The sequence below is a fragment of the Nannobrachium achirus genome (assembly GCF_963921795.1).
Source record: "Nannobrachium achirus genome assembly, chromosome: 2".
NCBI classification, from domain to species: Eukaryota; Metazoa; Chordata; class Actinopteri; order Myctophiformes; family Myctophidae; genus Nannobrachium; species Nannobrachium achirus.
The window spans coordinates 59,788,267-59,812,416 of record NC_137811.1 but is presented as its reverse complement, the minus strand read 5'-3'; the positions used below and the strand labels follow the sequence as shown (position 1 = coordinate 59,812,416).

Genomic DNA, 24,150 nt, shown 5'->3' with positions numbered 1-24,150 from the left:
TACATAAAGACTTGCAAGGTTCTTAGCAATTGCCCTGGACAGCAGATTGCTGGTATTGGTATTTCATTATGAAAACAATATATCATGATAAAACATATAAAGTAAGTATTTCAGGTGTTTTCTGAATGTTTAAGTAAACTACCCACAAAGTTTGAAAACTTCTGTCCATTATATCTCCCCTTTAATAACTATTGGTATTGTTTTATATCATTTTCATGGTTGATTAGTCACCTTTACAACAAGTTACAGCTTGTAAGAATCATCCATTCGTAGAATGAGCAACGCAGCTAAACCTTTGGGTAGCGCCACCCAATAATGTGCCAGAATGGCCTGCAATACTCTTCTGTTGGTATTCACTCTCTTTTTGGGCTGTCCTGACACGAGTTTAAAATTGAAAGTGTAAAATTAGCCAATGTGTTTCTTTTGTCCTTATTACTGTGGGAGCGTGCAATCATTCAGTGCAACAAAGGAGAATGCCAACAAAACAGTTGCAGGCCATTTTGACACATTTTGCAGGGGTGCTACCCATGAATGCCTGAGCTGTGTTGCTCAATCCACTAATGCCTGATGCTTAGACTACAAGCTGTTCCTCTCAAGGTGACTACACAACAATAAAAATGTATATAAAACAATACTGATAAGAGGAGATATAATGGCCCGAAGTTAAGTTTCCTAACTTTTTGGATCTGGTTATCTATGCATGGTTAAAATGTATAAACTAAATGTTTATTTCATACCACTTGACCATAATGTGTAGTGACAGTCCCTCAAAGAAAGCAAGCATAATGTCATTTCTTGATTGCTCAATGATGGAATAGGTCACATATTAAAATATCAGCTGAGATTTTTTATTATGCACGTACTGACATAAGACATTCAGTTTTATTAGAAACTTGTTTTTGCAGACAAAACAGTCATGCAATTGATAGCCTGATCCAAAGTCAAATATGACAGTTATGGGCTTAAAGGGGAAGACCACCCATTTTCAATATTGAACTATGTCATTAATAAACCTTAGAGGAGTTGTGTGGAAATAAAAAAAAAAAGGTTCCCCCTCTTCTGTGTTGCCTAGAACTGGAAGATTGATTTTGGGGTTTGTATTGTAAAGTACAATGTGTGATGTCATCAAGTTGTAATTTGCAATACAAACCCCAAAATCAATCCTTCGGTTCTAGGCAAACAAGAGGGGGAACTTTTTTTAATATTTCCACACAACTCCTTTAAGGTATATTAATGACATAGTTCAATATTGAAAATGGGTGGTCTTCCCCTTTAATATGGGACAACCAAAAGATGTTTTCCAATTTCCATGTCATCCACTAACTTGCTAAGCTAATTCATTTTTTAAACAGCTGTGATTGGAATGTAATTTCCGCAAATAATATGTTGTATAGTATGTGTTCTATTTTAAATTATTTAAATTACAACACAAATATTACTTAATGCCATGGAAGTAGATATGCACTCATTCAAATCTAAAATTTCTAAGAGGTAACTACAAGTTGCTGATTTGTTCCCCTGTTTCTGTACCTGGTTTGGGTTGGTTCATTGGATGTGCCATTTAACCACAAAGAAATAAAATAAATCTAAATTATATGTATATTATAAATCTACACGCTCACAAGTGGTAGATATGAGCTTGTAGATTGCCATTTTCAGAATTCTTTTATTTTTGCCAAAAAAGCCCAAAATTGGGACGCAAGGGTCATCTGATACAGAATCAGTCAGCAATCAGCATCAGCAAGCGTCCACTTCACACTCTAGCATGGTAGGTGGCGGTAATGCTCCTCACTGGACGGATATACAAAAGAAGAAACGGCCTGGAGTCGGCGAGGGCCGCGAGGCGAGAGACGAACTGACGAAGACGACAGTGAAGAGAAGAGGCCTGATTCACCCCACTGGCTTTTCATCACCACATGCTACTTTTTACCCCAAACAAAAATCACTTTACTTTCCGGCTCTGAAATACACGAGCGCTTGTGGTAACCTTTTGAGTAAGTTGTGTCGTTTTGCTGGGTGGATTGAAAGCTTCATTCTCGAGCTAGCCGATAACGGTGCTATAGCTAGCTAGAGGCCTAAGAAGCCACGGTGGTATCGCTGGCAAAACTAATTTACATTTTTAAATGTACGACGTTTTGACCTAGATGTCCGTTTCCCCCCAAAGTAAGCTTGAAAAACACAAGCCACGTGGACGTAGTAAATGTGTGTTTTTGTTTTGTCTGTGAAGCTACTGTGGGCTGTAAATTAAGCCATAGAACAATAATGCAGGAGATGACCGCTAACGTTAGCTGTTGCATCTATGAACCATTGTTTACTAATGGAAGCGTTTCTCTTTACATGTCTCCCCCAGTTTGATATGCATTATGATCCCACCACCGACTTAATGTGTTCGCAAGACACAAATATTTGGTCTGATGATTATTACAAATAAATAAATAGGTGGGAGTTAGAGCTCAAGGCTCGGATTCGGATAACAATTAATCTGATCATTAAATTACCAATCCAATGACCATGCCTCTGCTATTGTTGGCCTGGCCCTGCATTAAGATGGTTATTGTTGATTAGGTGAAGTGGAGCTGGATTGTAGGGGCTTGCTTGGTTCACTGTATTCGGTGTTATGATATTGGTTCATTAGGTCAAGTGGAGGTGGATTGTAGGGGCTTGCTTGGTTCACTGTATTCGGTGTTATGATATTGGTTCATTAGGTGAAGTGGAGCTGGATTGCTGATTGTTTCACTGTATTTGGTAAAGCTTGTGGAGATGCCAGTGATGGCCTCATTTTGTGGGTTTTGTTTTTTGGCACCAGCAAGTATATTTGGTTAAATATGTCCGCTTAATGGTGCTTCCTTGGAGAGATTTCTAGTGAAATCGCAACTACGCTAAAACAATTAAATGTAATTCTAAACTTAAAGCGTATATTTGTGATTCTATTTATGCCGGGCCTTTTGTATACATTTGTTAGTCAAACGTGGCCTGGTCATTGAAAAGAAATCTGACATGATTTGGAAAATGAATTTAGCTACAAGGATATCTAGTTGTCTACTTGACTGTTTAGAATGTCAGCTGAATTGTAATTGCATTGTGATGTTATCATGTCATTACTATAAAAAGGTGTGCATTGTGCTTTCTTTTAGCTGGTTAAATTAATGGTGAGAAAATGTGTTGTTTTAAGCTCATGATTATGAGCTATAATGGATAAATTAGCATAAATTAACAACGTTAAAGCCTTGGAGCTTATTGGGGGAAATATATTTTTGTTGGATGGCTCATGATATTCGGCTCTTCCTAAGGAGAACACTTGATCTTGGTTACTTGTGTATCTGTTGATGGCCATGTTATCGTTTTTGGGGCAAAAATTGACTGCATTTTGGGCACAACCCAGAGAATCACATTGGCAGTCAGTAATGTCAAAATGATGAAAGATGTGTGTGGACATATGCTTTTATATATTTAACTTTGAATGGAAATGTGCATAGTTTGTTACTGAGATTGCACGCTATTAATCAGTTAAGCAAGCTTATGAATTTTTTGCTGATGCTTAAAATTTTGATGCATTGACAAGGAGAGGAGAGTATTCTATTAAATCCCTTAGAACAAGTGAGGGAGCTAGAAGTTTGTTTCGTGCTCATCATCCTAATGTTTTGCTATCTGCAGTCTTATGGCCTATTTTAAAGTATTTCAGTGGCTTGCCATGTTATGATCACACACTGACCAAGGTTCAGTGGTGTCATGACTCATGTTGGAATTTGAAGGTGAGCTAGAGATGCTGTCAGCAATAATGTTATTCTGTACCCCTCTGTTTTAATCTGCAGGTGCTGTTATTTGTGCTTCGGAATGGCGGTGGTCATCCGTTTACAGGGACTCCGCCACACAGCAGGGTCTGAGGACATTCGCAATTTCTTCAGTGGCCTGAAAATCCCAGATGGTGGGGTGCATATTATTGGTGGTGTACTAGAGGAGGCTTTCATTATCTTTGCCTCTGATGAAGATGCAAGAAGGGCAATGGTTCGGTCGGGGGGTTGCATTAAGGGAGCCCCAGTCAACTTGCTGCTGAGCAGCAAGTCGGAAATGCAGAGTATACTTGAGGAGAGTACAAAAAAAGCAGAGCTGGAACTAAAAAGGTCACACCGGGAAAGTTCCAGGCGCCATGAAGTGGATGTTTCTGGAGGGGTTAGGAGAGCTGACCACATGCAGACCACTAACAGGGGACATAGCCAGTCAGATCTTTCTCATGAGGAGGCACCCCGGGATGTGAGGTCTCCAACCAGAGATGGCGTGTGCTTGCTTCTGGCAGGAATGCCTTTCGCTGTGACTGAAGATGATATACGTAACTTTTTTCATGGTTTATCTGTTGAGGGTGTAATCTTGGGGAAAAACCAACGGGGCCAAAACAATGGTGAAGCTCTCGTCAAATTTTTCACAAGCCAGGATGCAAGAGATGGCGAGAAGAGAGACAGGAAATACATTGGTCCAAGGTTTGTGAGGATTAGACCAATAAGCGACAACGTCTGGCTTGAGGCAGATAGTAGTGTGGCAGTGGGTAAAAACAATAATGGCTTTCAGTACAGTAGAACAGTTAAGTTCAGAAGAGGGAGATCGCCAACTTCCAGTCAAAGATATCCACAGGCCCGTAGCAGGTCAGGATCTCCATTGGCCCCACCAACACGCAGTCCAAGATATTCACAAACTCGTACAAGGTCAAGATCTCCTTTGGATCCGCCAACCCACAGGACAAGGTATCCACAAGCCTGTACAAGGTCAACATCTCCTTTGGGCCCTCCAACTCTCAGTGAAAGGTATTCACAACACATGAATACAACGATATCTCCTTTGCCCCCCAGACCCAGATCTCCTGCCGAAGAGTTTTGTGTCATGTTAGAAAATCTCTCGCATGCTGTGGAAAAACGTGACATCAAAGAATTTTTCGGTAATAGACTGGAGGATGACCAGATACTGTTCCTACTTGACGACAAAGGAAGAAGAACAAGCTCTCTCTTTGTGCTTTTCAACAGTCTGAGGCACTACTGTTCAGCCTTAACACGCCATAATGAAATGTTGAATCATAAAAATGTTCAAATCTCTCCAATCTCACGTGAGAGAATGATGTCAATCCTGGAATCTCACACCGGGAGACCTGGTCAACTGGGTAATGTTAATGACTCGGAGAAGGCATGTCTCTATGTGCGTAATATGCCGTTTGATGTGCGTAAAGTAGAGATCATGGACTTCTTTGAGATGGGTTCTGTTGGGTTCAATATTACAGAGGACAAAGTGTTCTTGCTGCGGGATCATAAAGGTGCTGGTCTTGGAGAGGCTTTAGTGGTCTTTGAGTCTGAGGAGGAGGCTATGAGTGCTCTGCATCTGAATGGGCGAAGGTTTCTTGGGACAGTAGTCATGTTGAACTGCATATCACTGTCTCAGATGCGGGAGTTTGGTGTTGAGCCCCCAGCAGCGCAAGAGTTGATGGCAAGAAAGGAGAGGTACTCTTCTAGGAGAAGCGAGGGACCCCATTATCCTGGTGACATGGAGGTTGAAAACCTAAGAATGCACACTGATGGCAACAGGGCTACTTCCAATCTACAGGTTAATATCCATAGAGGGAGTGATCTTAACTCGGGAGGATCTTGTGCTTCACAGGACGGAGGTAACGGATTGGTTTATGGAGACTTTGGGCCGCCTTCACCCCAGTTCGAGGGTCCCACTTGTTTGAAGCTAGTGAACCTGCCATTGAAAATCAAAATGGATGAAATCTATGACTTTTGTTATGGCTATCGTGTGATCCCTGGATCTGTGACCGTACTACATGACAAGAATGGAATGCCAAATGGTTCTGCAACTGTGGTCTTCACGTCCCGCCAGGAGGCGCTTACAGTGGTTAAAGAACTGAGTGGAAGACCAATAGGTGCAAGGAAAATACAGTTGATTTTTGTTTGAAAAGAAAGTGCTTTTCTGATTATGTAACACTCCCCAACTCTTTAACAATTTGTTTCAGACATGACCATATTTTGAGATCTAAGCTTCACTTTGAGCTTTTTTCCTTTTTCCTCTACCTGAAATGTTTTATTGTGATTAGACAATATAGTGTGACTAGTAATTAGTAAATGTGTTTTGTTTTGTGAAAACAGTGAAATTAGTTGCTTTCAATGACCTCAGCTCTTAAGGTCAGACATTTATGTAAATTTAATTTTGTTAATGTAATAAGTGTTTAAGAAACATGTGGTTCTGATAAAATGGCATGTTTTGAATCATCTGACTTGTGTATTCACCTTTTTATTTACACTTAAGATGAATAATTCTCCACCAGGTAAAATTATGACTGATGTTGAGCCCAATGATTAATAGTATTATTTACCAATTATTTTAAACTCCACTATGTCACAGGATCCAGTTAAGTCTGAGATAAACTCTTAGCAGCTGCAGTTGTCAGCATTGTTTGCTCATTCATTTGCACTTATCGAGTATTTTACACCAACTATATTACTCTAATGTAGCGTAAAAACATGAGTATATCAAGTAGCAAAATGTTGTGGCAGGTGGAAACATGAGTATATCATAGGCTGGTACACTTGTATTTCCATTGAAAATGTTTGGCATTCACAATCACATGAATATATTCCATGATTATGTTAATTGATAGCAGGCCTACCTAAAGTAAAGAATGATGGTTGTGTGATTACAGTGTTCCTGTGTCATTACTAAGTGTTGCATATCTTGCAAAATATTCTGAAATGAAAACGATAGCTATACTTGGCCCCCATTTATAATTATTTGTTAAAGAATATGTATTGTACATACAATATAATTCAGACATTGACCATTTTCGTCCAAAAGTACCTTTAATGGTTTTGACTTAGTATTTTTAATGTCTTCTTTACCATAGGCTATTAGGGTCATGGTTGGAATGTAATGTAATTCCTATTATGGTGATTTTTGCAATTTGTATTGTCATTTTTATATAAAATGGCAATTTCCAACAGGTGAGCTTTCTTATAATAAATGATTATTAATTGGCTGCTATATAGCCTATGAGTGGCGGCATTGAGCAATTTCCTAGTGTCAATCTTGATACATTAATTATAGCAGTTGGATCTCTTGGCTTTCATTGAATCGTCATCCATCCAGCGTATTTAAAGTCACGGACGGTAGTTTAAATAAATTAATGATACACTGGAAGTACAAGCTATTACTTCTGCTTAATCGTTGGTCTTATTTTGAAGTTCACCAACCCGAAGTTCTTTTTAAATGTATTAACTTGACGTAGAGTTCGCTATGGAGCATAGTGGTCTATTAGCCCGTCCTGTATTCAGGGCTAAGTGGTTTGGAGATCCGGTCACAGGCGGATACGGAAATGGACTCGAGCATAGGAACGTGAGGTCTCTGGTCACATTAGTCTACAAAAAAATAAACCTGCCTATTCCTTCCCTTAACTCTTAACAAAAGCAAAGCTATAAAGACTAAATTACAGATTTCATCTTAAATGTGTAACATTTATGTATTTATTTATACATATAATTATAGCAGACTAATATAACTGCTTTGGCAGATTCGGATTAGACAAGACAGAGAGAGATTACAGTTTATTTTGAAATTGGACGGCCGGATTCAGCTCCATGTGCTTGGGGGACTTGCTTGACGCAGATGACATGACGGCATGGCTTGACACAGGTGCTGCAGCCCCAGCACTGATTTTATAAAGTAGTGTTTGGAGCATCAAGCCGGAGGCTGCCTGTCCTGTTCAGCCCAGCCCAGCCCGGTGGACCGTCGCTCCGCTTCAGCATCAAGACGACACGCACCGAGCAAGCCGGCGGCACAGACAGACAGCTGCAGACAGATCCATACAGGTGACTGAACACGACAAAAAAAACATGTGGATTACCAAAATTAGGATGTTATATCTGGTAAAGATTAAAAAGTCAACAGAAGAAGTTGTCACGCCACCAGTGCTAATGGGTTAGCTTGATTTCCAGGACTCCATCGCTTGTCTCCCACCAAAAAAAGAGAGAAAAACTGAGTTACAAAGTTGGACGCGCTGTGTTAAGTGTGTTTACAGCTTGCAGATCAGTCCTGTGCTGTTTTACAAGCGACGACGGCGTGGTACTGCGGCGTATATGCCTTTTAATTATTTAGGCGTGTCGCTTGTCATCATTGATGAAGATAACTTCAGTAGATATTAGCAGTGATTAGGGCAATCCGTCATAGTTCGCAGTTCGCACCGAAAATAACTTGTCTACCGGTACAACTTTGTACGCTATTACGATGCGACGGACGCGTTGTCAGTTTGTTGATCTCCTATTTCTACAAAAAGGGATGCAATGTGGTTAAATTGACAGGTTATTGGCCCTCTTTGAACTTTTCAATAACTTAGTAGACTGGCACCACAAGCATCTTTTTTTTTGCTAAAGCTAAAGTTGATAATTATTAGTTTATGTCGAGTTTAATTCTTTAATTCAGTGGTTCTCAAACTTTAACATTTGAAGGTCTCCCCTTAACTTTGACAGTGAACAAATGGATTTGGTTCCATTTGTACACTGATCAAAGTTAGTCTTAAGGGTCAATTTAGACTTTGATTGATTGAAGACTATTAGAAGTTTACATAGAAAGAGGTACAGTTTCATGACGGTACAGTTCACTGGTACAAGGTTAACTAAAAGGAGATCAACCTAGAGAGTCCCTGAAATCCACTTTGAGAACCACTGCTTTAATCTAAACTGTCAAATGAAAAATGTTGTCACACTTTAATAAATGTCCAAGTCTTGTGCATACCTTTGACCCAGATTGTTTTTAATTAATATATGTTATAAGTATTGCATTGCAAAACAAATACTGATATTCCTTGTACCAGTAAGACTCCCTAATCGGGAGATAAGCGACCGTTGGTCGCTTATCTCCACAAATAGGCCAAAAGTTTGTTTTACCAATTATTACACTCTATGTGAACATTTACATCAACAAATCCCAAGTACAGGGCATCATCTGGGATACAATCCCTTTTATGCCCATATATGGAGATCCCTAACATAATCCCTTTCATGCCCATATATGGAGATCCCTAACAGAATCCCTTTTATGCCCATATATGGAGATCCCTAACAGCATCCCTTTTATGCCCATATATGGAGATCACTAACAGCTAACAGAATCCCTTTTATGCCCATATATGGAGATCCCTAACAGAATCCCTTTTATGCCCATATATGGAGATCCCTAACAGAATCCCTTTTATGCCCATATATGGAGATCCCTAACAGAATCCCTTTTATGCCCAGTTGGTTGCTAGGGTAAAAAAACATGGTTGCTATGGTAAACAGTTGGTTGCTAGGGTAAAACCATGGTTGCTAAGGTGGTTGCTAACGTACACTAACAGACCAGCAACAACAGACTGTTGCCACAGCAACGTACACAAAGGTTTGTGTACACATGTGGTGTGATGTCATACTGAAGATATATGACATCACACCGTACACAAACAAAGGTGTGACGTGGGACGGACGGACGGACGGACGGACGGACGGACGGACGGCTGGTGGAGGTTTTCATAGTAAACTGCTCCCTGACGGTCGCAATGAATGAGTACAAAGGAACCCCAATGCAAACAAGCCTAAATGGCTTTCTTGTGGTCTTTATCCTTTTAGTTGACCTTGTATCAGCGAACTGTGCTATCCTGTACCCTTTCCTTTGCAAACTTTTAACAAAGTTCAATCAATCAATATTATCATAATAATGGTAACCCCCATATCCAACTATTTCAGAAGAGAAACCTTCCTGAGAACGCAATTTATACATGATGATGTTGCTTGCCGATGCTGACGAGAAGAGATAGATCTTCAAGCTATCTGCAAATTCAAAATAAGTCCTGTCTATCTGATGGTGATCACAGCAAAGCCACTGACTGTTTCACACCAAATGCCATGATCACGTCATGTGATGTGATGTGAAACAATAATAGTGAAACAATAATAGTCAAAATCTTCATTTACTTGTAACATGTGTTTTCAGGATGGAGGTGACCAGCCGTAGAATGCTTCAGAAGCACCTGGAGCCGGCAAGGCCCCTTCGACGCTGCAATAATGGTCTCCCAGGACTCAGTAAGTAGTTAATATGGTTCAGATGTCTTCTTCTTTCTAAATTTCACAAACAAAGTGCTTAATAAAGTCACAACCCATTGTAAATCTTGGTCAGACTCGGCTTTGTATAAATCTTGGCCGGCATTGTGTTCTTTAATAATAAGCCTTTTTATCTGATAGTATTCTGTTTTCCCATGCATTTCCGGACCCATTTTTGCAAGGCCACGCCCACATCTCAGTGTTCAATAGATGGCGTTGGTGCGCATGGGGAACACCAAGGTAAATAGGAGGTAAAGACATCCACACCCCTTTTGCTATCTCGCAATTCCAACCGGCAGATTCGTCGCACCATGGGTGCCAAACTGCAGCCGAAAGTTCGATGGAAGACTGGAGCAGCCTCCCAGCAGCTCATGAAGTTCATGAACAAACACTATTTATGAAAAAGTGAGACCTTTATAACATACTCAGCTCAGGAAAATAAAAGAAGGCATGTCACACATTTTTTTCTGCTGTGTGGATTTTTGATGTGTGCACTGTGTCATTTTATAGCAGTATCTAAAGAGCAAAAAGTATGTTTCTAAACGTGCCAAGTATTGCTAGACTACACACCGTCTCCTGTCTGTGAACCAAATCTCGCGATAAATCGGAGACAGAAACGATTATTATTTACTGTTATTATTATTATTTAATTATGTACTGTGCACATCGAAAAGCAAGTGATTGTAAAAATACCTTTGATATGTCTTCTTTTATATTCCTGAACAGATTATATGACAAAGGTCTCAGTTGTTCATAAATAGTTTTTGTTCCAGGTTTGTTCATGAGCTGATCAAGCCCGCTTCATTCACTGACGCGACCGCGGTTTTCCCAACGACCCTGAGCGCAACGGTAGTGGCGCGGGAGTGTGGGAAGCCTATTGCCCATCGGCCCCCACCGTTGCGCTCGGGGTCATTGGGAAAACTGACATGTATTTTATCGCACTTCTGGTGCGAGTTCTGGCACCCATGGTGAGCTTCATAGCCATGGCGCATCCCCGTTGTCACGTGATATCCTTACCTCCTATTTACCTTGGGGAACACCAGGAAATGCATGCGAAAACAGAAAAATATCTGATAAAAAGGCTTCTTATTAAAGAACACAATGCCGGCCAAGATTTACAATGGATTGCGACTTTATTAAGCACTTTGTTTGTGAAATTTGAATGATTGTGTAGTTTGTAGATGCGTTTGAATTTGCGTCCTCCAACAGAGGTAAATCCTCAACCATGATGGTCGTACGTCATGTTATCAGTGACCGTCATGTTTCAGGGCTAGCAATATGCACACAAGGCATAAATAGATTAGAATACAAAAGGCATATGATAGGGATTGTGAGGTAATTGGAGGGTAAGGTGCTTGTTGGGGAGAGATGTTAAATAATAAAAATGAAATGAGAATATAACTACAAGCTTTGGATCATCTGTTTCCTGATAGTCACAGCAGTATACAGTACTATTTATAATGCATGTCTCACTAATAAACCACTCTATTGCTTACTTCAGGGCTTAGGGGGGATGCTGATTCTTATAAACAGGTATTTGTAGAGGCAGACCGACAGGTGAGTGGTGCTTTCCTTTAAATCTTGTGAATCATAATGACTGTTCATATGCGAACATTAAATGACGACTTCACCCATTTTCAACCTATATTCAAATTTTCGAAATATAACATGTTAGGCTTTTTTTTTTTTTTTTTTTATAAATATTTCGATTGTTTTATTAATGTGAGAACAATGGCTTCTATTCATTTAATAGCATGGTAACTTTCTAGGAATAGAAAGCCTGTGGTTTCTATTAGCTTGGATTCCCCTGAACTGTCCACAGCCTTCCTATGAGACACACAGTGAATAGACAAAGATTATACCATTATTAAGTGACAAATGCACACACGGAACATGAAAGTATGCACTTGCAATATAAAAACATATGAAAACATTATGTGCCTTGACAATACTGTATGAAAACATTGCATTTCATCATTATGAATGGTGCTCACGTTACAGCAAGAAAATTCCCTCGATGGCATCCAGGGGGTTAAAGGTCATTTTGTACAAGTTTTGTAAATGTTCTAACATAGTTCTGTTGTTGTTTTTTACCATCTGAAGGGGGGAGTTACTTTTTTTTTTTTTTTTTTTATAAATATTTCGATTGTTTTATTAATGTGAGAACAATGGCTTCTATTCATTTAATAGCATGGTAACTTTCTAGGAATAGAAAGCCTGTGGTTTCTATTAGCTTGGATTCCCCTGAACTGTCCACAGCCTTCCTATGAGACACACAGTGAATAGACAAAGATTATACCATTATTAAGTGACAAATGCACACACGGAACATGAAAGTATGCACTTGCAATATAAAAACATATGAAAACATTATGTGCCTTGACAATACTGTATGAAAACATTGCATTTCATCATTATGAATGGTGCTCACGTTACAGCAAGAAAATTCCCTCGATGGCATCCAGGGGGTTAAAGGTCATTTTGTACAAGTTTTGTAAATGTTCTAACATAGTTCTGTTGTTGTTTTTTACCATCTGAAGGGGGGAGTTACTGTTGAGCAGTTCTGTAGGATCCTCCAGCTGGACAAACAGGGTCAAGACAAATTCTGCTTACCTGGAACCAATGAAAGATCGGGTAAAGTTTGGTTAAGTTTATTATTTATTACATTATATTTATTTCATTTTGCAGCAGAACAACATACACTCATACATATCAAATTGACACCCATGAATACCCCATTCTCAACATCTAACATTCAGGGGGGAAATACATGCAATTTTGATTATTTTAGTAAAAACTAGAATTGCACTCTGTCGAGGTGTCAACTTGCGCCTGACGCACAAGTAGGCCACACATGCACACATGGCTAACTTGTGCGCAAGCAGAGCGCGCCACAAGGTGTGCCCTGCTGGCCTCATTGGCTGTTAATGAAGACTTTACGAAGAACGCTTCTATATACCGAACTCTGCTAATATCACCAGTGGCTTCAACAGAAATGCTGGTCCCTCATTGGCTGTAGGCAGACACCTACATGCATACATATATTCCCAGAATCCCAGCCATTTCAGGGCTACGGTCTTCAAAAAGGTCGGACACCTAGATACATACCCACAAACAACCATAATAACAATACAGTATATAGAGCTATTAGAGGGTAAACATTTTGCCTGTGAAAGACACATGTTGAGAAGACTTTTCTCAATGTTTAGTATGTATAGGATGTGACCAAGCTTGATCTCATGTTGAAGATGACAAACACGTTTTCACAAGTGACACGATAAACAAAGTACCACATAACGTAATCTTTATATACAAATTTTATTCACTGGGTTATAGGGATTTGGCCCAAATGATGTTTGTACAGTATGAACACTTTATATCTTTTTTTGTTTTAGGAAGAATTTCCTACACAAGGGAATTTTTGATGGAGCTGGCAAATTGTCCTCAGGCCAACAAGAAACCGGAGTTCTTGCCCGAGCACCCTGTCGTGTTGGAAAAGCCTGTAAGTTGGATAAATCTTAAACAATAAACTAATGGTAGCCATTGCTGTCCAACAAGTAACTGATTTATTGTTTTTAATGTCTTGTTTCTTATTCAACTTTACAGAGAGCCTGGGCTCCTCTGGCTGAGGAAAATAATGAATTGTAATTTTTTTGAAAGGTCAAAGCTGCAATGAAAATGGTTTAGGACCAGGACCACTTCAACCAGTTTCAACCTGTCTTCATATAATTGGTCTTCACTATATTGCTTATTATGTTGTGGTACCATTTCTGTCTACTCGGGCTGTTTTCAGTTCAGAAACCATTTCCTTTTTTTTTTCAGTTCAGATCAGTTTTTACCCACCCCTCTCCCCGACAATAGCAGTTGTCACTGCTCTGGTACCCTACTGGCTCACCTGCCAGTGAGGAGCCCCTACAGGGAGCACATAGCACCTCAGTCCTACTCCTCTTGCCCAACACTCCCTGCTGACAGGTGCGGCCCCAGCCCATAGGAATACGTGCAGTGACAAATATCACCCTCTCCACCCTGCTTCCCTCACCGAACATGGTCCAATTGTGTTCGTATAGACACTCGACAAAGCTCAGCGTGGTTGCTTCTATATCAGCATGCTAGAAAGAGAGTGCTGTAGTTTATAATAGCCATTGTTGCCCATTGATGATGTCATTGATTATCAGGTTTCTGAACTTCCCATAACGGTAAGTAGACAAAATGGTGCCATCTTAAAATGAGTATTTTTGGGGACTGACACTTTTGAAAGGGTTCAAAGTTTTGAATTTGTTTTAAATTTGTTTGTAATTTCTTGTAAAAAAGAAAAAAATGTTCTATGCTTTTGTTTTTGGGAATGCTTTTGTGTTTGTTTTCCCCCTTTTTGAGTGAGTTGTTTTGTTTGCATTGAATTTTAGATAAAAGTGTTCCTATTGGAAAGCCTTTTCATGACTATTCCTTCTGAGAAGAAATAGCCTACACTGTCATTACATCATGCTGAACGTAAACAATGAGAATGTTATATTTTTCATCTAAGTAATAATAGCTCAAATGTATATAGCGCTTTTCCCAAAGTACCAAAAGTCACTTTACATAAAATACATAAAATAAGAGTAACCAACTTCATTAAAAGGAATTCATAAAATATCTTATAACCATACAAGAGCATTGTACAAGAGCTAAAAAGGTTCCCTTTTGTGACCACATAACATCCAAGTGTGTACTCTATCAATCAACATATGATTCATTCAAATCCCAACACTGGCACCTGTCAAATGTAATAGACTACTGCATTCTGCAGATGGTCTTCTGCTGTCATACTTATCCTTGTCAGAATGTGCTCTCTGCCAGTACAATGCACAGTCCTATGGGTTAATCGTCTGTCAGTGCATATGAGCACGAATCAAATCAACCTGTCTCTTGTACAGATGAAAATTAGCTCTTGGCCAACTCTGGCACATGGATATACAGTAGCCTATATTGCAACATGTAAGGTGTAATAAATACATCATAATTTATCAACTGCGGTAAACTACCAGTCATTCACTTTCTGAAATGTCTATTTGGGATGCTCTGTGGGCTAGACAGCCAAAACATTCCCTCAAAAATAACTTGCTGAATACAAGGCTGTTATTCACAATCAAAACACAACTGTGGAGTACAAGTGCGAGAAGACATAACTCTCAACAGAAGCATGATTCACCTGCATCTTCAAGTTTTGGGTTATCAGAAAAGCTTTTTTCTCCTGAGAGTAGGCCTACTATAGTAGATATTGCGAATAAACTGTTAAGAATGGAGGCTTTCTGAATTCACACATCAAACAGTGGAATGTATTCAAGAATGAACTCAAGACATCACTTTATTTTATAAGGTGCAACACTGCTTTGTAAAAAAAAAACATTTATATTGGGTGATTGGATGGAGGGAGAGAGGCATTCTTCTGGCCACTGCGTTACAGAGCGCATGAGTGGATGGCAGTCAGTGGAGTAAGTAAACTAAGTACATTTACTCAAGTAGGGCCTACTGTAGCCTAGTTACTTAGAATTTTTTGGTCTTCCAGTAGGCCTACATTTACTTCTTTCTACTCTGTTGTACTTGGTAAGTAGATACCAATAATATTGTGCAAATACATTTTGAATTCCGGACTTTTATTTGTAATCGAGTATAGGCCTATCTACATTGCCGTATTGATACTTTTACCTAAGTAAAACGTGAGTGGGCAGGCAAATATTTCCACCACTGTCCACTGGTGGGCCAGTGGTGGCAGTTTACGTGACATCGATACTTGGAGCACGCTGCGTTGTCCTGACGTCAGCACAATGAGCATATGAACCGAATCCGATACGGTGCGGAGGAAATAGAGGATCATTTGGACGATCAGAGGGAAAAACTACTGTAACTCATTATAGCTATAATAGGCCTATTCTCATCACAGGATACAACTCGCGTTACCAAGGTAAATGTGTAGGCTGATTGATTACATTAGTCCTTATCGTAGTTTTATAGCGACATTGACCTCTGCAGTGCCTCATACACTGTATCTGTGGTGCGATGCTACAGTTTAAATTTCCTCTCCTGGGGGTTTTGCCTTGGTCCAAAATGTAGCTACTAACTAGTAATAACTTAAGATATGCTAAACTGCCTAAATGGTTGCATTACATTATATTGTGGCAATAACTGAATATGGATTATTAGCGTTGCTTTTAGGCAATAATGTAGCTAATCGCGTTATCATTGTCAGTTTTCATAACCTCTAACTGGTCTTAATCTCCAGGAAAATGGCCTTAAATGATGATAATCAAAAGTCGTCATGCAATAGGTGAGTGAGTTTCATCTTGTTTCAGGTAAAGGCTTAATTGAATTATAATGTGTAACTAACTAGTTCACTTTTTTGTAGGCTATTGTTTGTGGCTTCATTACCAAGACTAGGTTAATTCTGATGTTACAAAACTATTGGGTGTGTCATCAAGACCATGGCTACTTCCTGAGGAGACTGTTGCAGTTTAACAGGAAAAACCATGACAAAACCAGTGGTGTAATGCTGTGTTTTTCCTACCCGGGGGGGGCGGTCATTGCGCGTGCACGCGCGCGCCTCTACATGCGCGAAGAACAGCTGATCGACTCACAGGGTCCTCCTAACATTATGACATTCCTGGAATTGTTTTGAATTTAGAAAAAAAAATGTTTCCGGTCAGTCCTGGGAAAGGCTTGGAATTTATCAAGGGTCCTGGAAAAATATTTGGTTTTGTTAATAAAAACATGTAGACCAGTGGTTCTCAAAGTGGGATCCCCCAGGGGACCTTGGGGAGGTCCCAGGGGGTCTGCAGCTAAAATAATTAATATAGCACACAGTCATTTTAACCACTTTATCTATATTTTATATTTTGCCTCTTCAGAAATAGCAGATTTTTTTTAACACAAATCTTCTCTTCTGGTGGTCTGTGGTGGCACAAAATCTTTGTCCATGGGGGGCCGCAGGGGCGCTGGAACTCCCAAATCCCAAGGGGAGCTGAGCTTGGAGGACTTGCGTGCTGCCTTTTGCCGCGCGCCGAAAATTCATGTTTTTTATCCGGTTTTGGGTTATTTTTATTACGGTTTCGGGTGCTTATTCCCCGCACAACGGTGTAACAAGGAGCTGTAGTTACTAGTTATTTTAGCACACAGTGCAACACACAGCACGCACGCACACACACACAGTCACTCACACACACACTCTTCAAAATCGGGTATTATTTTTGTAACAGTTTTCTACTGTTTTTTATTCGCCATATACAACAGTGTTAGTTTGCAACAATGAGCGTAACTAATTACTTAAAGTTGTACCATGTAACTTTTTTTATAAAACAAATCTTAAAATTGTCCTAACTGTTAAATCGCAAAAGTTTTAGAACACCCACTCCGTTATTTTCAGCTTCTGAAGCCTTCTCTTTTATGTTTTCTATGATCCTGGCCGTGGACCGGATTTCGCGCCAAAATGACGTAATCTGCATCATCTGTATACGTTGTCTATACGTTGCCCAATCACATCGCCGATCATGCACACATGGTACACTACCGGCCAATCACAGCGCATCTTGAAGTGGGGTCGCCATATTTGTAGTCGCCCGTGTGTCTCTTTACTCAAAAGGTAATCTCGCCTACCAGGCAGGGTGAAGTAGTCCGTTTCTCCGGAATGCCTGAACGCACAGGAACCAGGGACCCCTCTAAAGATAGCTCTCGGCGTTGTGGAGGCAGACGCGGGGGTGTGAAGGTACGAAAAACGGGCGAAAGACGCGAACGCGACCGCGGTTTGCTATAGGGCTACTGACCACTAGTTGAGCATCTTACACAGTATAGCTTTAACAATTTGGGGTGTCATTGACATGATAAGGGAAAACCACATTTTCAGGCTGTGATCCCCTAAATAAATCATCTGGGGACCCCCCCAAAATCTTGTGGGGATCCCCCTGGGGGGCCCGACCCACAGGTTGAGAACCACTAATGTAGACTACCACTGCCGAATACCAGAAGAGCCGCTGGAAAGAAACTCGCCTGGGCTGATGGTTTATGCCTTTGCCTTTTGATTGATTGATTGAGGTAGTTATTAGAAGTTTTGGATAGGAAAAGGTACAGTATGATAAAACAGTTCACTGATACAATGTCAACTAAAAGGAAACTCGGATAAGGCAAGGCTTATTTGTTATTTTCCATTGAGATCCTTAATATCCTTATATACCTCTGTAAACTATGCCTAAACGGTTAAACCTAACCTTATTCCTAACCTTAACCTCAGTAAAACGGTGCCAAAACCTAACCCTATTTCTAATCTTAACCTCAGAAAGATATGCGTAATCCTAAAGTTATTTCTAACCTTACTCTCTGTAATAATAAAAATCTCTGCAAGTTTCTTTTCCGGCGACTCTACCGGTTACCCCACTGCCAAGTGCTCCAAATAGTCCAACTAGTCCGTCTAGAATCCATCATGTCATGGGCATATTATGCTTGGCTGGTAAAATTGCATTGCTGTTTTTTTCCCCCTTCTCTTTAAGTCTGGTTCATGTACACAACCCACACCTGGACACCATGAAAGATGACATACTTTATCACTTCAATCTGGGAACCTCCTCTCACAACTTACCAGCTATGTTTGGCGATGTCAAAGTAATACTTTTTTACTGTATTCTACTGGAATAAACACGCTCCCATATAGTTATCTGAATTGAACATCAACCGATTTATTTTTCTTTCTGATTCTTGCTTGTGTCATTTCTTTCAGTTTGTGTGTATTGGGGGAAGTCCTTGGAGGATGAAAGCATTCATCGAGTATGTTGCTGGTGTGCTGGGTTTGGAGGACCCAAAATCTGAGTACCCCAATATTTGTGCCGGGACAGACCGCTATGCTATGTACAAAATTGGCCCTGTGCTTTCTGTCAGTGTACGTATGGACAAAAAAAATCATAATTGCATCATCTAAAAATTATTTAGACTTCCCAGTACTATAATAGGTGTGGACATGTAAAAGGACCCCTTTCCCTGACAGGGAAGGTAAACTGACTTTATGCCAACAGTACAATAATTCACCTGTATCTCTCAACAGGATTTACATGAATGACTAAGCTCTTTGCCTATACTATAGTATCAAGAAATGCAAAATTATTTACTGCAACTTCACACAGAGGCCCATTCAGTTAATCACCCCTGATGATACTAATTTAGTTACCTTTAAAGGATAACTGATGCTGCACATTGATAACATTGTACTGTTGGCAGGCTTTTCCCAAGGGACACCAAGGCATATTCTAAGTGCTTGTAGGAAACTGTCTGTGACTTTCCGTGTGTTTCTTCCAGCATGGAATGGGCATCCCATCTATATCCATAATGCTACATGAGCTGATAAAGCTCCTTCATCACGCACGCTGCACAGATGTTGCAATCATACGCATTGGAACCTCAGGTGGTATAGGTAAGCAAGCAATAAACCGACCATCCTAGATTACTGGGAGACCAGTAATCAGTGGTGTCCAGTTCTGCCATGGAGGACTGAGTATATTCAGGATTTCAGTGGAACCTAATTCTTGGAAGGTACTCCTGGCACCAAAACCTACAAAAATATGTTAACCACTTATTATACTTACCAGTAATTGAATGGAGGCACTGGAGGCCCTTTCCTTTTTTCCCTCTGCACCAAATCTCTTAAAATAGCAGATCTACAAGCTAACTTATGATCTTGTAGATTAGCTATTTTTGACAAAATATGCTAGATCCTCATTGCATTCTTTTTCTTCTCTCTCAGTGTGGGACAGAGTTATGCCACAAGAGGGAGCTTAACTAGCTTTGTCCATTTATGTTTGAGACACACATTATGCAAAGATAACAATTTTGTGGTAATTCTGAATTCTGTAGTCATTCATTGAAACGGGATGCAAGAGAGAGTGTAAAACATAAAGGTACATCATTTGACGGAACCACATTTAAAAATTATAAGACCTTAGTTGAGTTTTGTTGTAAATCAAGATTAAACAGCATAGCAACTTTTTGTTTTTCAGGTCTTGAGCCGGGCACTGTTGTGGTCACCAAGCAGTCTGTGGACGCCACCTTCGTGCCCAAGTTTGAGCAGGTGATCCTGGGGAGGACTGTGGTCCGCAACACAGACATGGACCAATGCCTGGCTGAAGAGCTACTCCGGTGCAGTGAGGAGCTGAATCAGTTTAACACGGTCATTGGAAACACCATGTGTACTATGGATTTCTATGAAGGTACTAATAACTGATATATTGATCCTGGCCCATTCCACAGTTGGCATTAACAGCCCTAGAGGGTGGACAGTAATCAGGTTGAACTAAAATGCATTTCATCCTTGTGTCAATGCTCACTATGGAAGACTGAGCTGTATTAACATGGAGCCCCATAAATGTTATTGCACGGATCCAAATAGGATCAACGGACTTTGTTTATAACTTAAAACATGCTTGCAAAATAATATATAGAAACTTATAAGAAGTACCTCTTTCGGAATAGGTATACATGATGTATTGAGTTCCTCATACTTCATCTGGAACCGGTCAGAGATTGGTGCTACACCGCACCGTGCCCGGTTCCAACCAATCAGCGGCAGCTACGGGCGGGATCTGAGCGAGACCGTGTGTGACGCGATCGAGAAGCACCTGTTTTTCACTTTCCATCATTGCCGTTACCACAAGCTGCTGCAAGCCTCTTTTTTCAAGCGCACTTCACGTTGCGGTCGCCTGCGGCCCGCCTCGATCCCCATCAGGGGACCGTGACGTGAAATGTGTTTGAAAAAAGATGCTCGCGTTTAGTGTTTACTTTCCTGCCAGTCTAGCGCTAACCTCGCATCACCAGGCTTTCCGCTGGGGGAAAGCCTGGTCTTCGTTTACTAAACGGGCCGTTTGATCCGGTCGGGAGCGGAAGAGCTCCTACGTTTTTCTGTAGTCCAAAACGGACTACACTTTGGCCGGAAACAACGACCGGAAACAGTTTCAACCCAGTTAGCGCATGCGCAAGTAGTTAGCGCATGCGCAAGTACGGGTTAAAACCTGGTTAAAACGCGAGGAAGCTATTCGCAATCTAGTCTATGAAGGGAGCGCTCGTTTTATGGTTAGATACGCCAGCCAGTTACTGTCCACGACATTGCAAGCGGCGCGAAGGCCAGCGGACCTTGGTCCTGCTCTTCGCCCCCGAGCGCCGCAGGCGCGAGTGGCCGCGAAGAGCGGGCCAGGGCCGCGCGGCCGGCGGAGCGCCGCGCGAGTTACGAAGCCGTGGTGAATGCAATCGTTATATTTATGCCCAGGCCGTAAGGCCTGGGCAAGCGCACGATAAACGCAACGTTTGGTGCACCTCGCGCGGCGGTCCAAGTGACTACAACCGAGCGCTCCCTACGTCCGGTTCAGCCAATCACAGGGGGCTTGGGGGAGACCGGAACCAGACCGGAACAGGGACAGGCTTGCTTAATGGCCAGACGCGGTTAAAACTGTTTCCGGTCGTTGTTTCCGGCCAAAGTGTAGTCCGTTTTGGACTACAGAAAAACGTAGGAGCCCTTCCGCTCCCGACCGGATCAAAAGCCCGAAATTGGAAGCCAGCCCAGGCTAGTCTAGCGCAGCTACTATAGAGCATCGCAGCGGAAGTGGATGCCTGGGGTCACTACGTCATTCCCCATTCATTTTTGCCATAGACTTTTACAAAAATATTTATAACAATTATGTTAAGCCTCGAACCAAGCCATCCAGGATGGAGGTGAATCATGACCATATAACCTTTGATCCTATGTGAACACATATTTTAATATTACATTATTTGATATACTACATTTAATAACTACCCTTTGTTTAGCGATTTTCAAAATGTTCTTTTCATAGAAAAAAAGGTTATATGGTCATGATTCACCTCCATCCTGGATGGCTTGGTTCGAGGCTTAACATAATTGTTATAAATATTTTTGTAAAAGTCTATGGCGAAAATGAATGGGGAATGACGTAGTGACACCAGGAATCAACTTCCGCTGCGATGCTCTATACGCCATGAAGACACGTCAATATGAGTGGTTGGAGTTAGCTCGCCCAGACTGATAGACAGACGGCCCCATCCAATCACCTGCCAAATAGCTTGAAAAAATGGACCGCCTCCTTCAGCGGTTGGCCCTGAGCGGTTTGAGATGGAAGTATGAGGAACTCATACGCCACCACATGGTGGAGTCAGGTTATACATGATGCAAATGTAAATACTATTCAGACACAACCAGGATGAGATCCATGTTGACAGCCTTTGTTTGTGATATAACATCTACCCAGGCCAAGCCCGTCTGGATGGAGCCTTCTGCTCCTACACTGAGAAGGACAAACTAGACTACTTGACCAAAGCCTCTGAAGCTGGAGTCTGCAACATTGAGATGGAGTCTTCAGCCTTTGCTGCCATGTGCAAACTCAGTGGTCTACGAGGTAAGACGAGAGAGCATTTAAGCTGTTTAACAGTTTAAAACCCATTTAGACCTGGAAAGTATGTGTAATTTAATTTTAGATCTACATACTGTACGGTATATAACATGTTAAAAAACTGTTAGGATTTAGAAGGCATTTTGTTGCTGTCGCGTAGAAACCATTCCATTTTCTAACATTTCGTGTTTTTTCGTAAATTAGTGCCCTACTTGATCACAATACAGTGTCACTCAAAAGTACCCAAAGTACTACAAGCTCGAAACTGAGCGATCAGCTACTTTAACCGTTTTTGAATTTGAATCTTGAAGACTGAAGAGTAACCCTTTCACAGAGATGATTTTGTAGAATTGGCCTCAGGTCTTAATTAAAAAAATGTCTCTAAGCAGAAATTGCCAATCTGCAAGTCTCTAAAATGTTTGGGAAGCCCTGGACTAGAACAGGGGCAGTTTAACTGTTGTCTCCTCTCTTGCTACTCGCAGCGGCTGTGGTGTGTGTGACATTACTGGATCGTCTGAAGGGAGACCAGATGAAAAGCTCTCACGAGGTTCTCAACAACTACCAGCAACGTCCGCAGATCCTGGTCAGTCACTACATTCAGAAGCAGCTGAGCGCATCTGCCAAATCTTTGTTACACTGATCTGTTCAGAGCAATCATTTCCTGTGTTGAAAAGTATTTTTATTATGTATTTTCCCCCTACTTGTAAGTGTGAGTTTTTTCTTTTTTTTTTTAACCAGAAGAGTGGGAACCTCAATGTTTAATTGGCTACTTTTGCCTAAATATAAAACTAAATAAAAAATTTGGAAAATGGTAATGGTATACATGATTTGATCATGCTAGGCCTAATATCTCTACAATTAATACAAACTGCTACAATCAGCCAGTCATTAGGTGCATAAACAAGAAGTTGAAGAGTAAATTTGATTATGATTTACTGTGCATTTTTAAATCATGTATATTTTACATTACTTAAGAACTTTTTCTAAATTCTTAATGTATTTACATTTAGGAAAATTGCCAATTGAACAATGAGGTGGCCAATCTTCCTAGGTGCCCACTCCTCTGTATCCCTTAAAAATGTAAACACTTTCCTGCTGATATAAAAATCACAAAATGCTTATACCGGTAACTCAGGTTCACTTCACTTCAGAATATTATGTTATAGGTGAAAATGTCCACGCATTTCAGACATTTAAAAAATAGAGAAAATAGCAGATCTACAAATTCACAATGCAATGCGTGTTTTATTTGTGTGTGTACGACAACCATAAAAAAAATAACTTTGATGTGTACTGAATTTTGATGAATGTAAACAAGCTGTGCAATTCCTACTATTTCCCCTGTCACAGTCTGATTCAGAGGCAGCCTCATAAAGAAGTATTACTAGTATCCCTGTTTGTTTGTCATGTACTGCACTGTAATAGATTATGTCACTGAACTCCTTTTAACCCCTTTAGAACGGGTACACCTTATAGTATATTATTATTTTATGCTTTAACTATTGAAAAATAGCAGATATACAAGCTCACAGCGAGCTCGTAGATCTGCTATTTTTGAAAAATCGTGAAAATTTGAATTTTTACCCGATTCTAGAAGTGTCTTTTGAAATCCTTCTAAGATTTTTTGAAAAACCTAT

The 24,150-nt window shown here is 40.5% G+C and overlaps 3 protein-coding genes across 3 annotated transcripts; all 3 read left to right on the top strand.

Moving 5' to 3' along the window:
• Positions 1 to 1,848: 1,848 nt before the first annotated feature.
• Positions 1,849 to 6,080, top strand: rbm12bb (RNA binding motif protein 12Bb). Its single transcript, XM_080748869.1, has 2 exons — positions 1,849 to 1,994; positions 3,813 to 6,080. The coding sequence occupies exon 2, from the start codon at positions 3,835 to 3,837 to the stop codon at positions 5,932 to 5,934; it is 2,100 nt and encodes a 699-aa protein (XP_080604995.1). The 5' UTR covers positions 1,849 to 1,994; positions 3,813 to 3,834; the 3' UTR covers positions 5,935 to 6,080.
• A 1,630-nt stretch (positions 6,081 to 7,710) lies between these two features.
• gra (granulito) lies at positions 7,711 to 14,062 on the top strand. The gene is made up of 6 exons (XM_080749491.1): positions 7,711 to 7,841; positions 9,997 to 10,085; positions 11,605 to 11,660; positions 12,644 to 12,737; positions 13,499 to 13,605; positions 13,710 to 14,062. Exons 2-6 carry the CDS (start codon positions 9,998 to 10,000, stop codon positions 13,749 to 13,751), a joined length of 387 nt encoding a protein of 128 aa, XP_080605617.1. The 5' UTR covers positions 7,711 to 7,841; position 9,997; the 3' UTR covers positions 13,752 to 14,062.
• A 1,912-nt stretch (positions 14,063 to 15,974) lies between these two features.
• upp1 (uridine phosphorylase 1) lies at positions 15,975 to 23,153 on the top strand (the record flags this gene model as incomplete). Its single annotated transcript, XM_080743097.1, has 8 exons — positions 15,975 to 16,044; positions 16,363 to 16,407; positions 18,617 to 18,728; positions 18,844 to 19,002; positions 19,416 to 19,530; positions 20,114 to 20,323; positions 22,373 to 22,519; positions 22,996 to 23,153. Exons 2-8 carry the CDS (start codon positions 16,367 to 16,369, stop codon positions 23,151 to 23,153), a joined length of 942 nt encoding a protein of 313 aa, XP_080599223.1. The 5' UTR covers positions 15,975 to 16,044; positions 16,363 to 16,366.
• Positions 23,154 to 24,150: the final 997 nt, after the last annotated feature.

Coding starts and splice junctions, on each gene's coding strand:
- rbm12bb (XM_080748869.1), top strand. CDS start 3,835: ATGGCGGTGGTCATCCGTTTACAGGGACTCCGCCACACAGCAGGGTCT.
- gra (XM_080749491.1), top strand. CDS start 9,998: ATGGAGGTGACCAGCCGTAGAATGCTTCAGAAGCACCTGGAGCCGGCA. Junction 11,661..12,643: donor TTGTAGAGGCAGACCGACAG/GTGAGTGGTGCT, acceptor TACCATCTGAAG/GGGGGAGTTACTGTTGAGCA. Junction 12,738..13,498: donor TGGAACCAATGAAAGATCGG/GTAAAGTTTGGT, acceptor TTTTTGTTTTAG/GAAGAATTTCCTACACAAGG.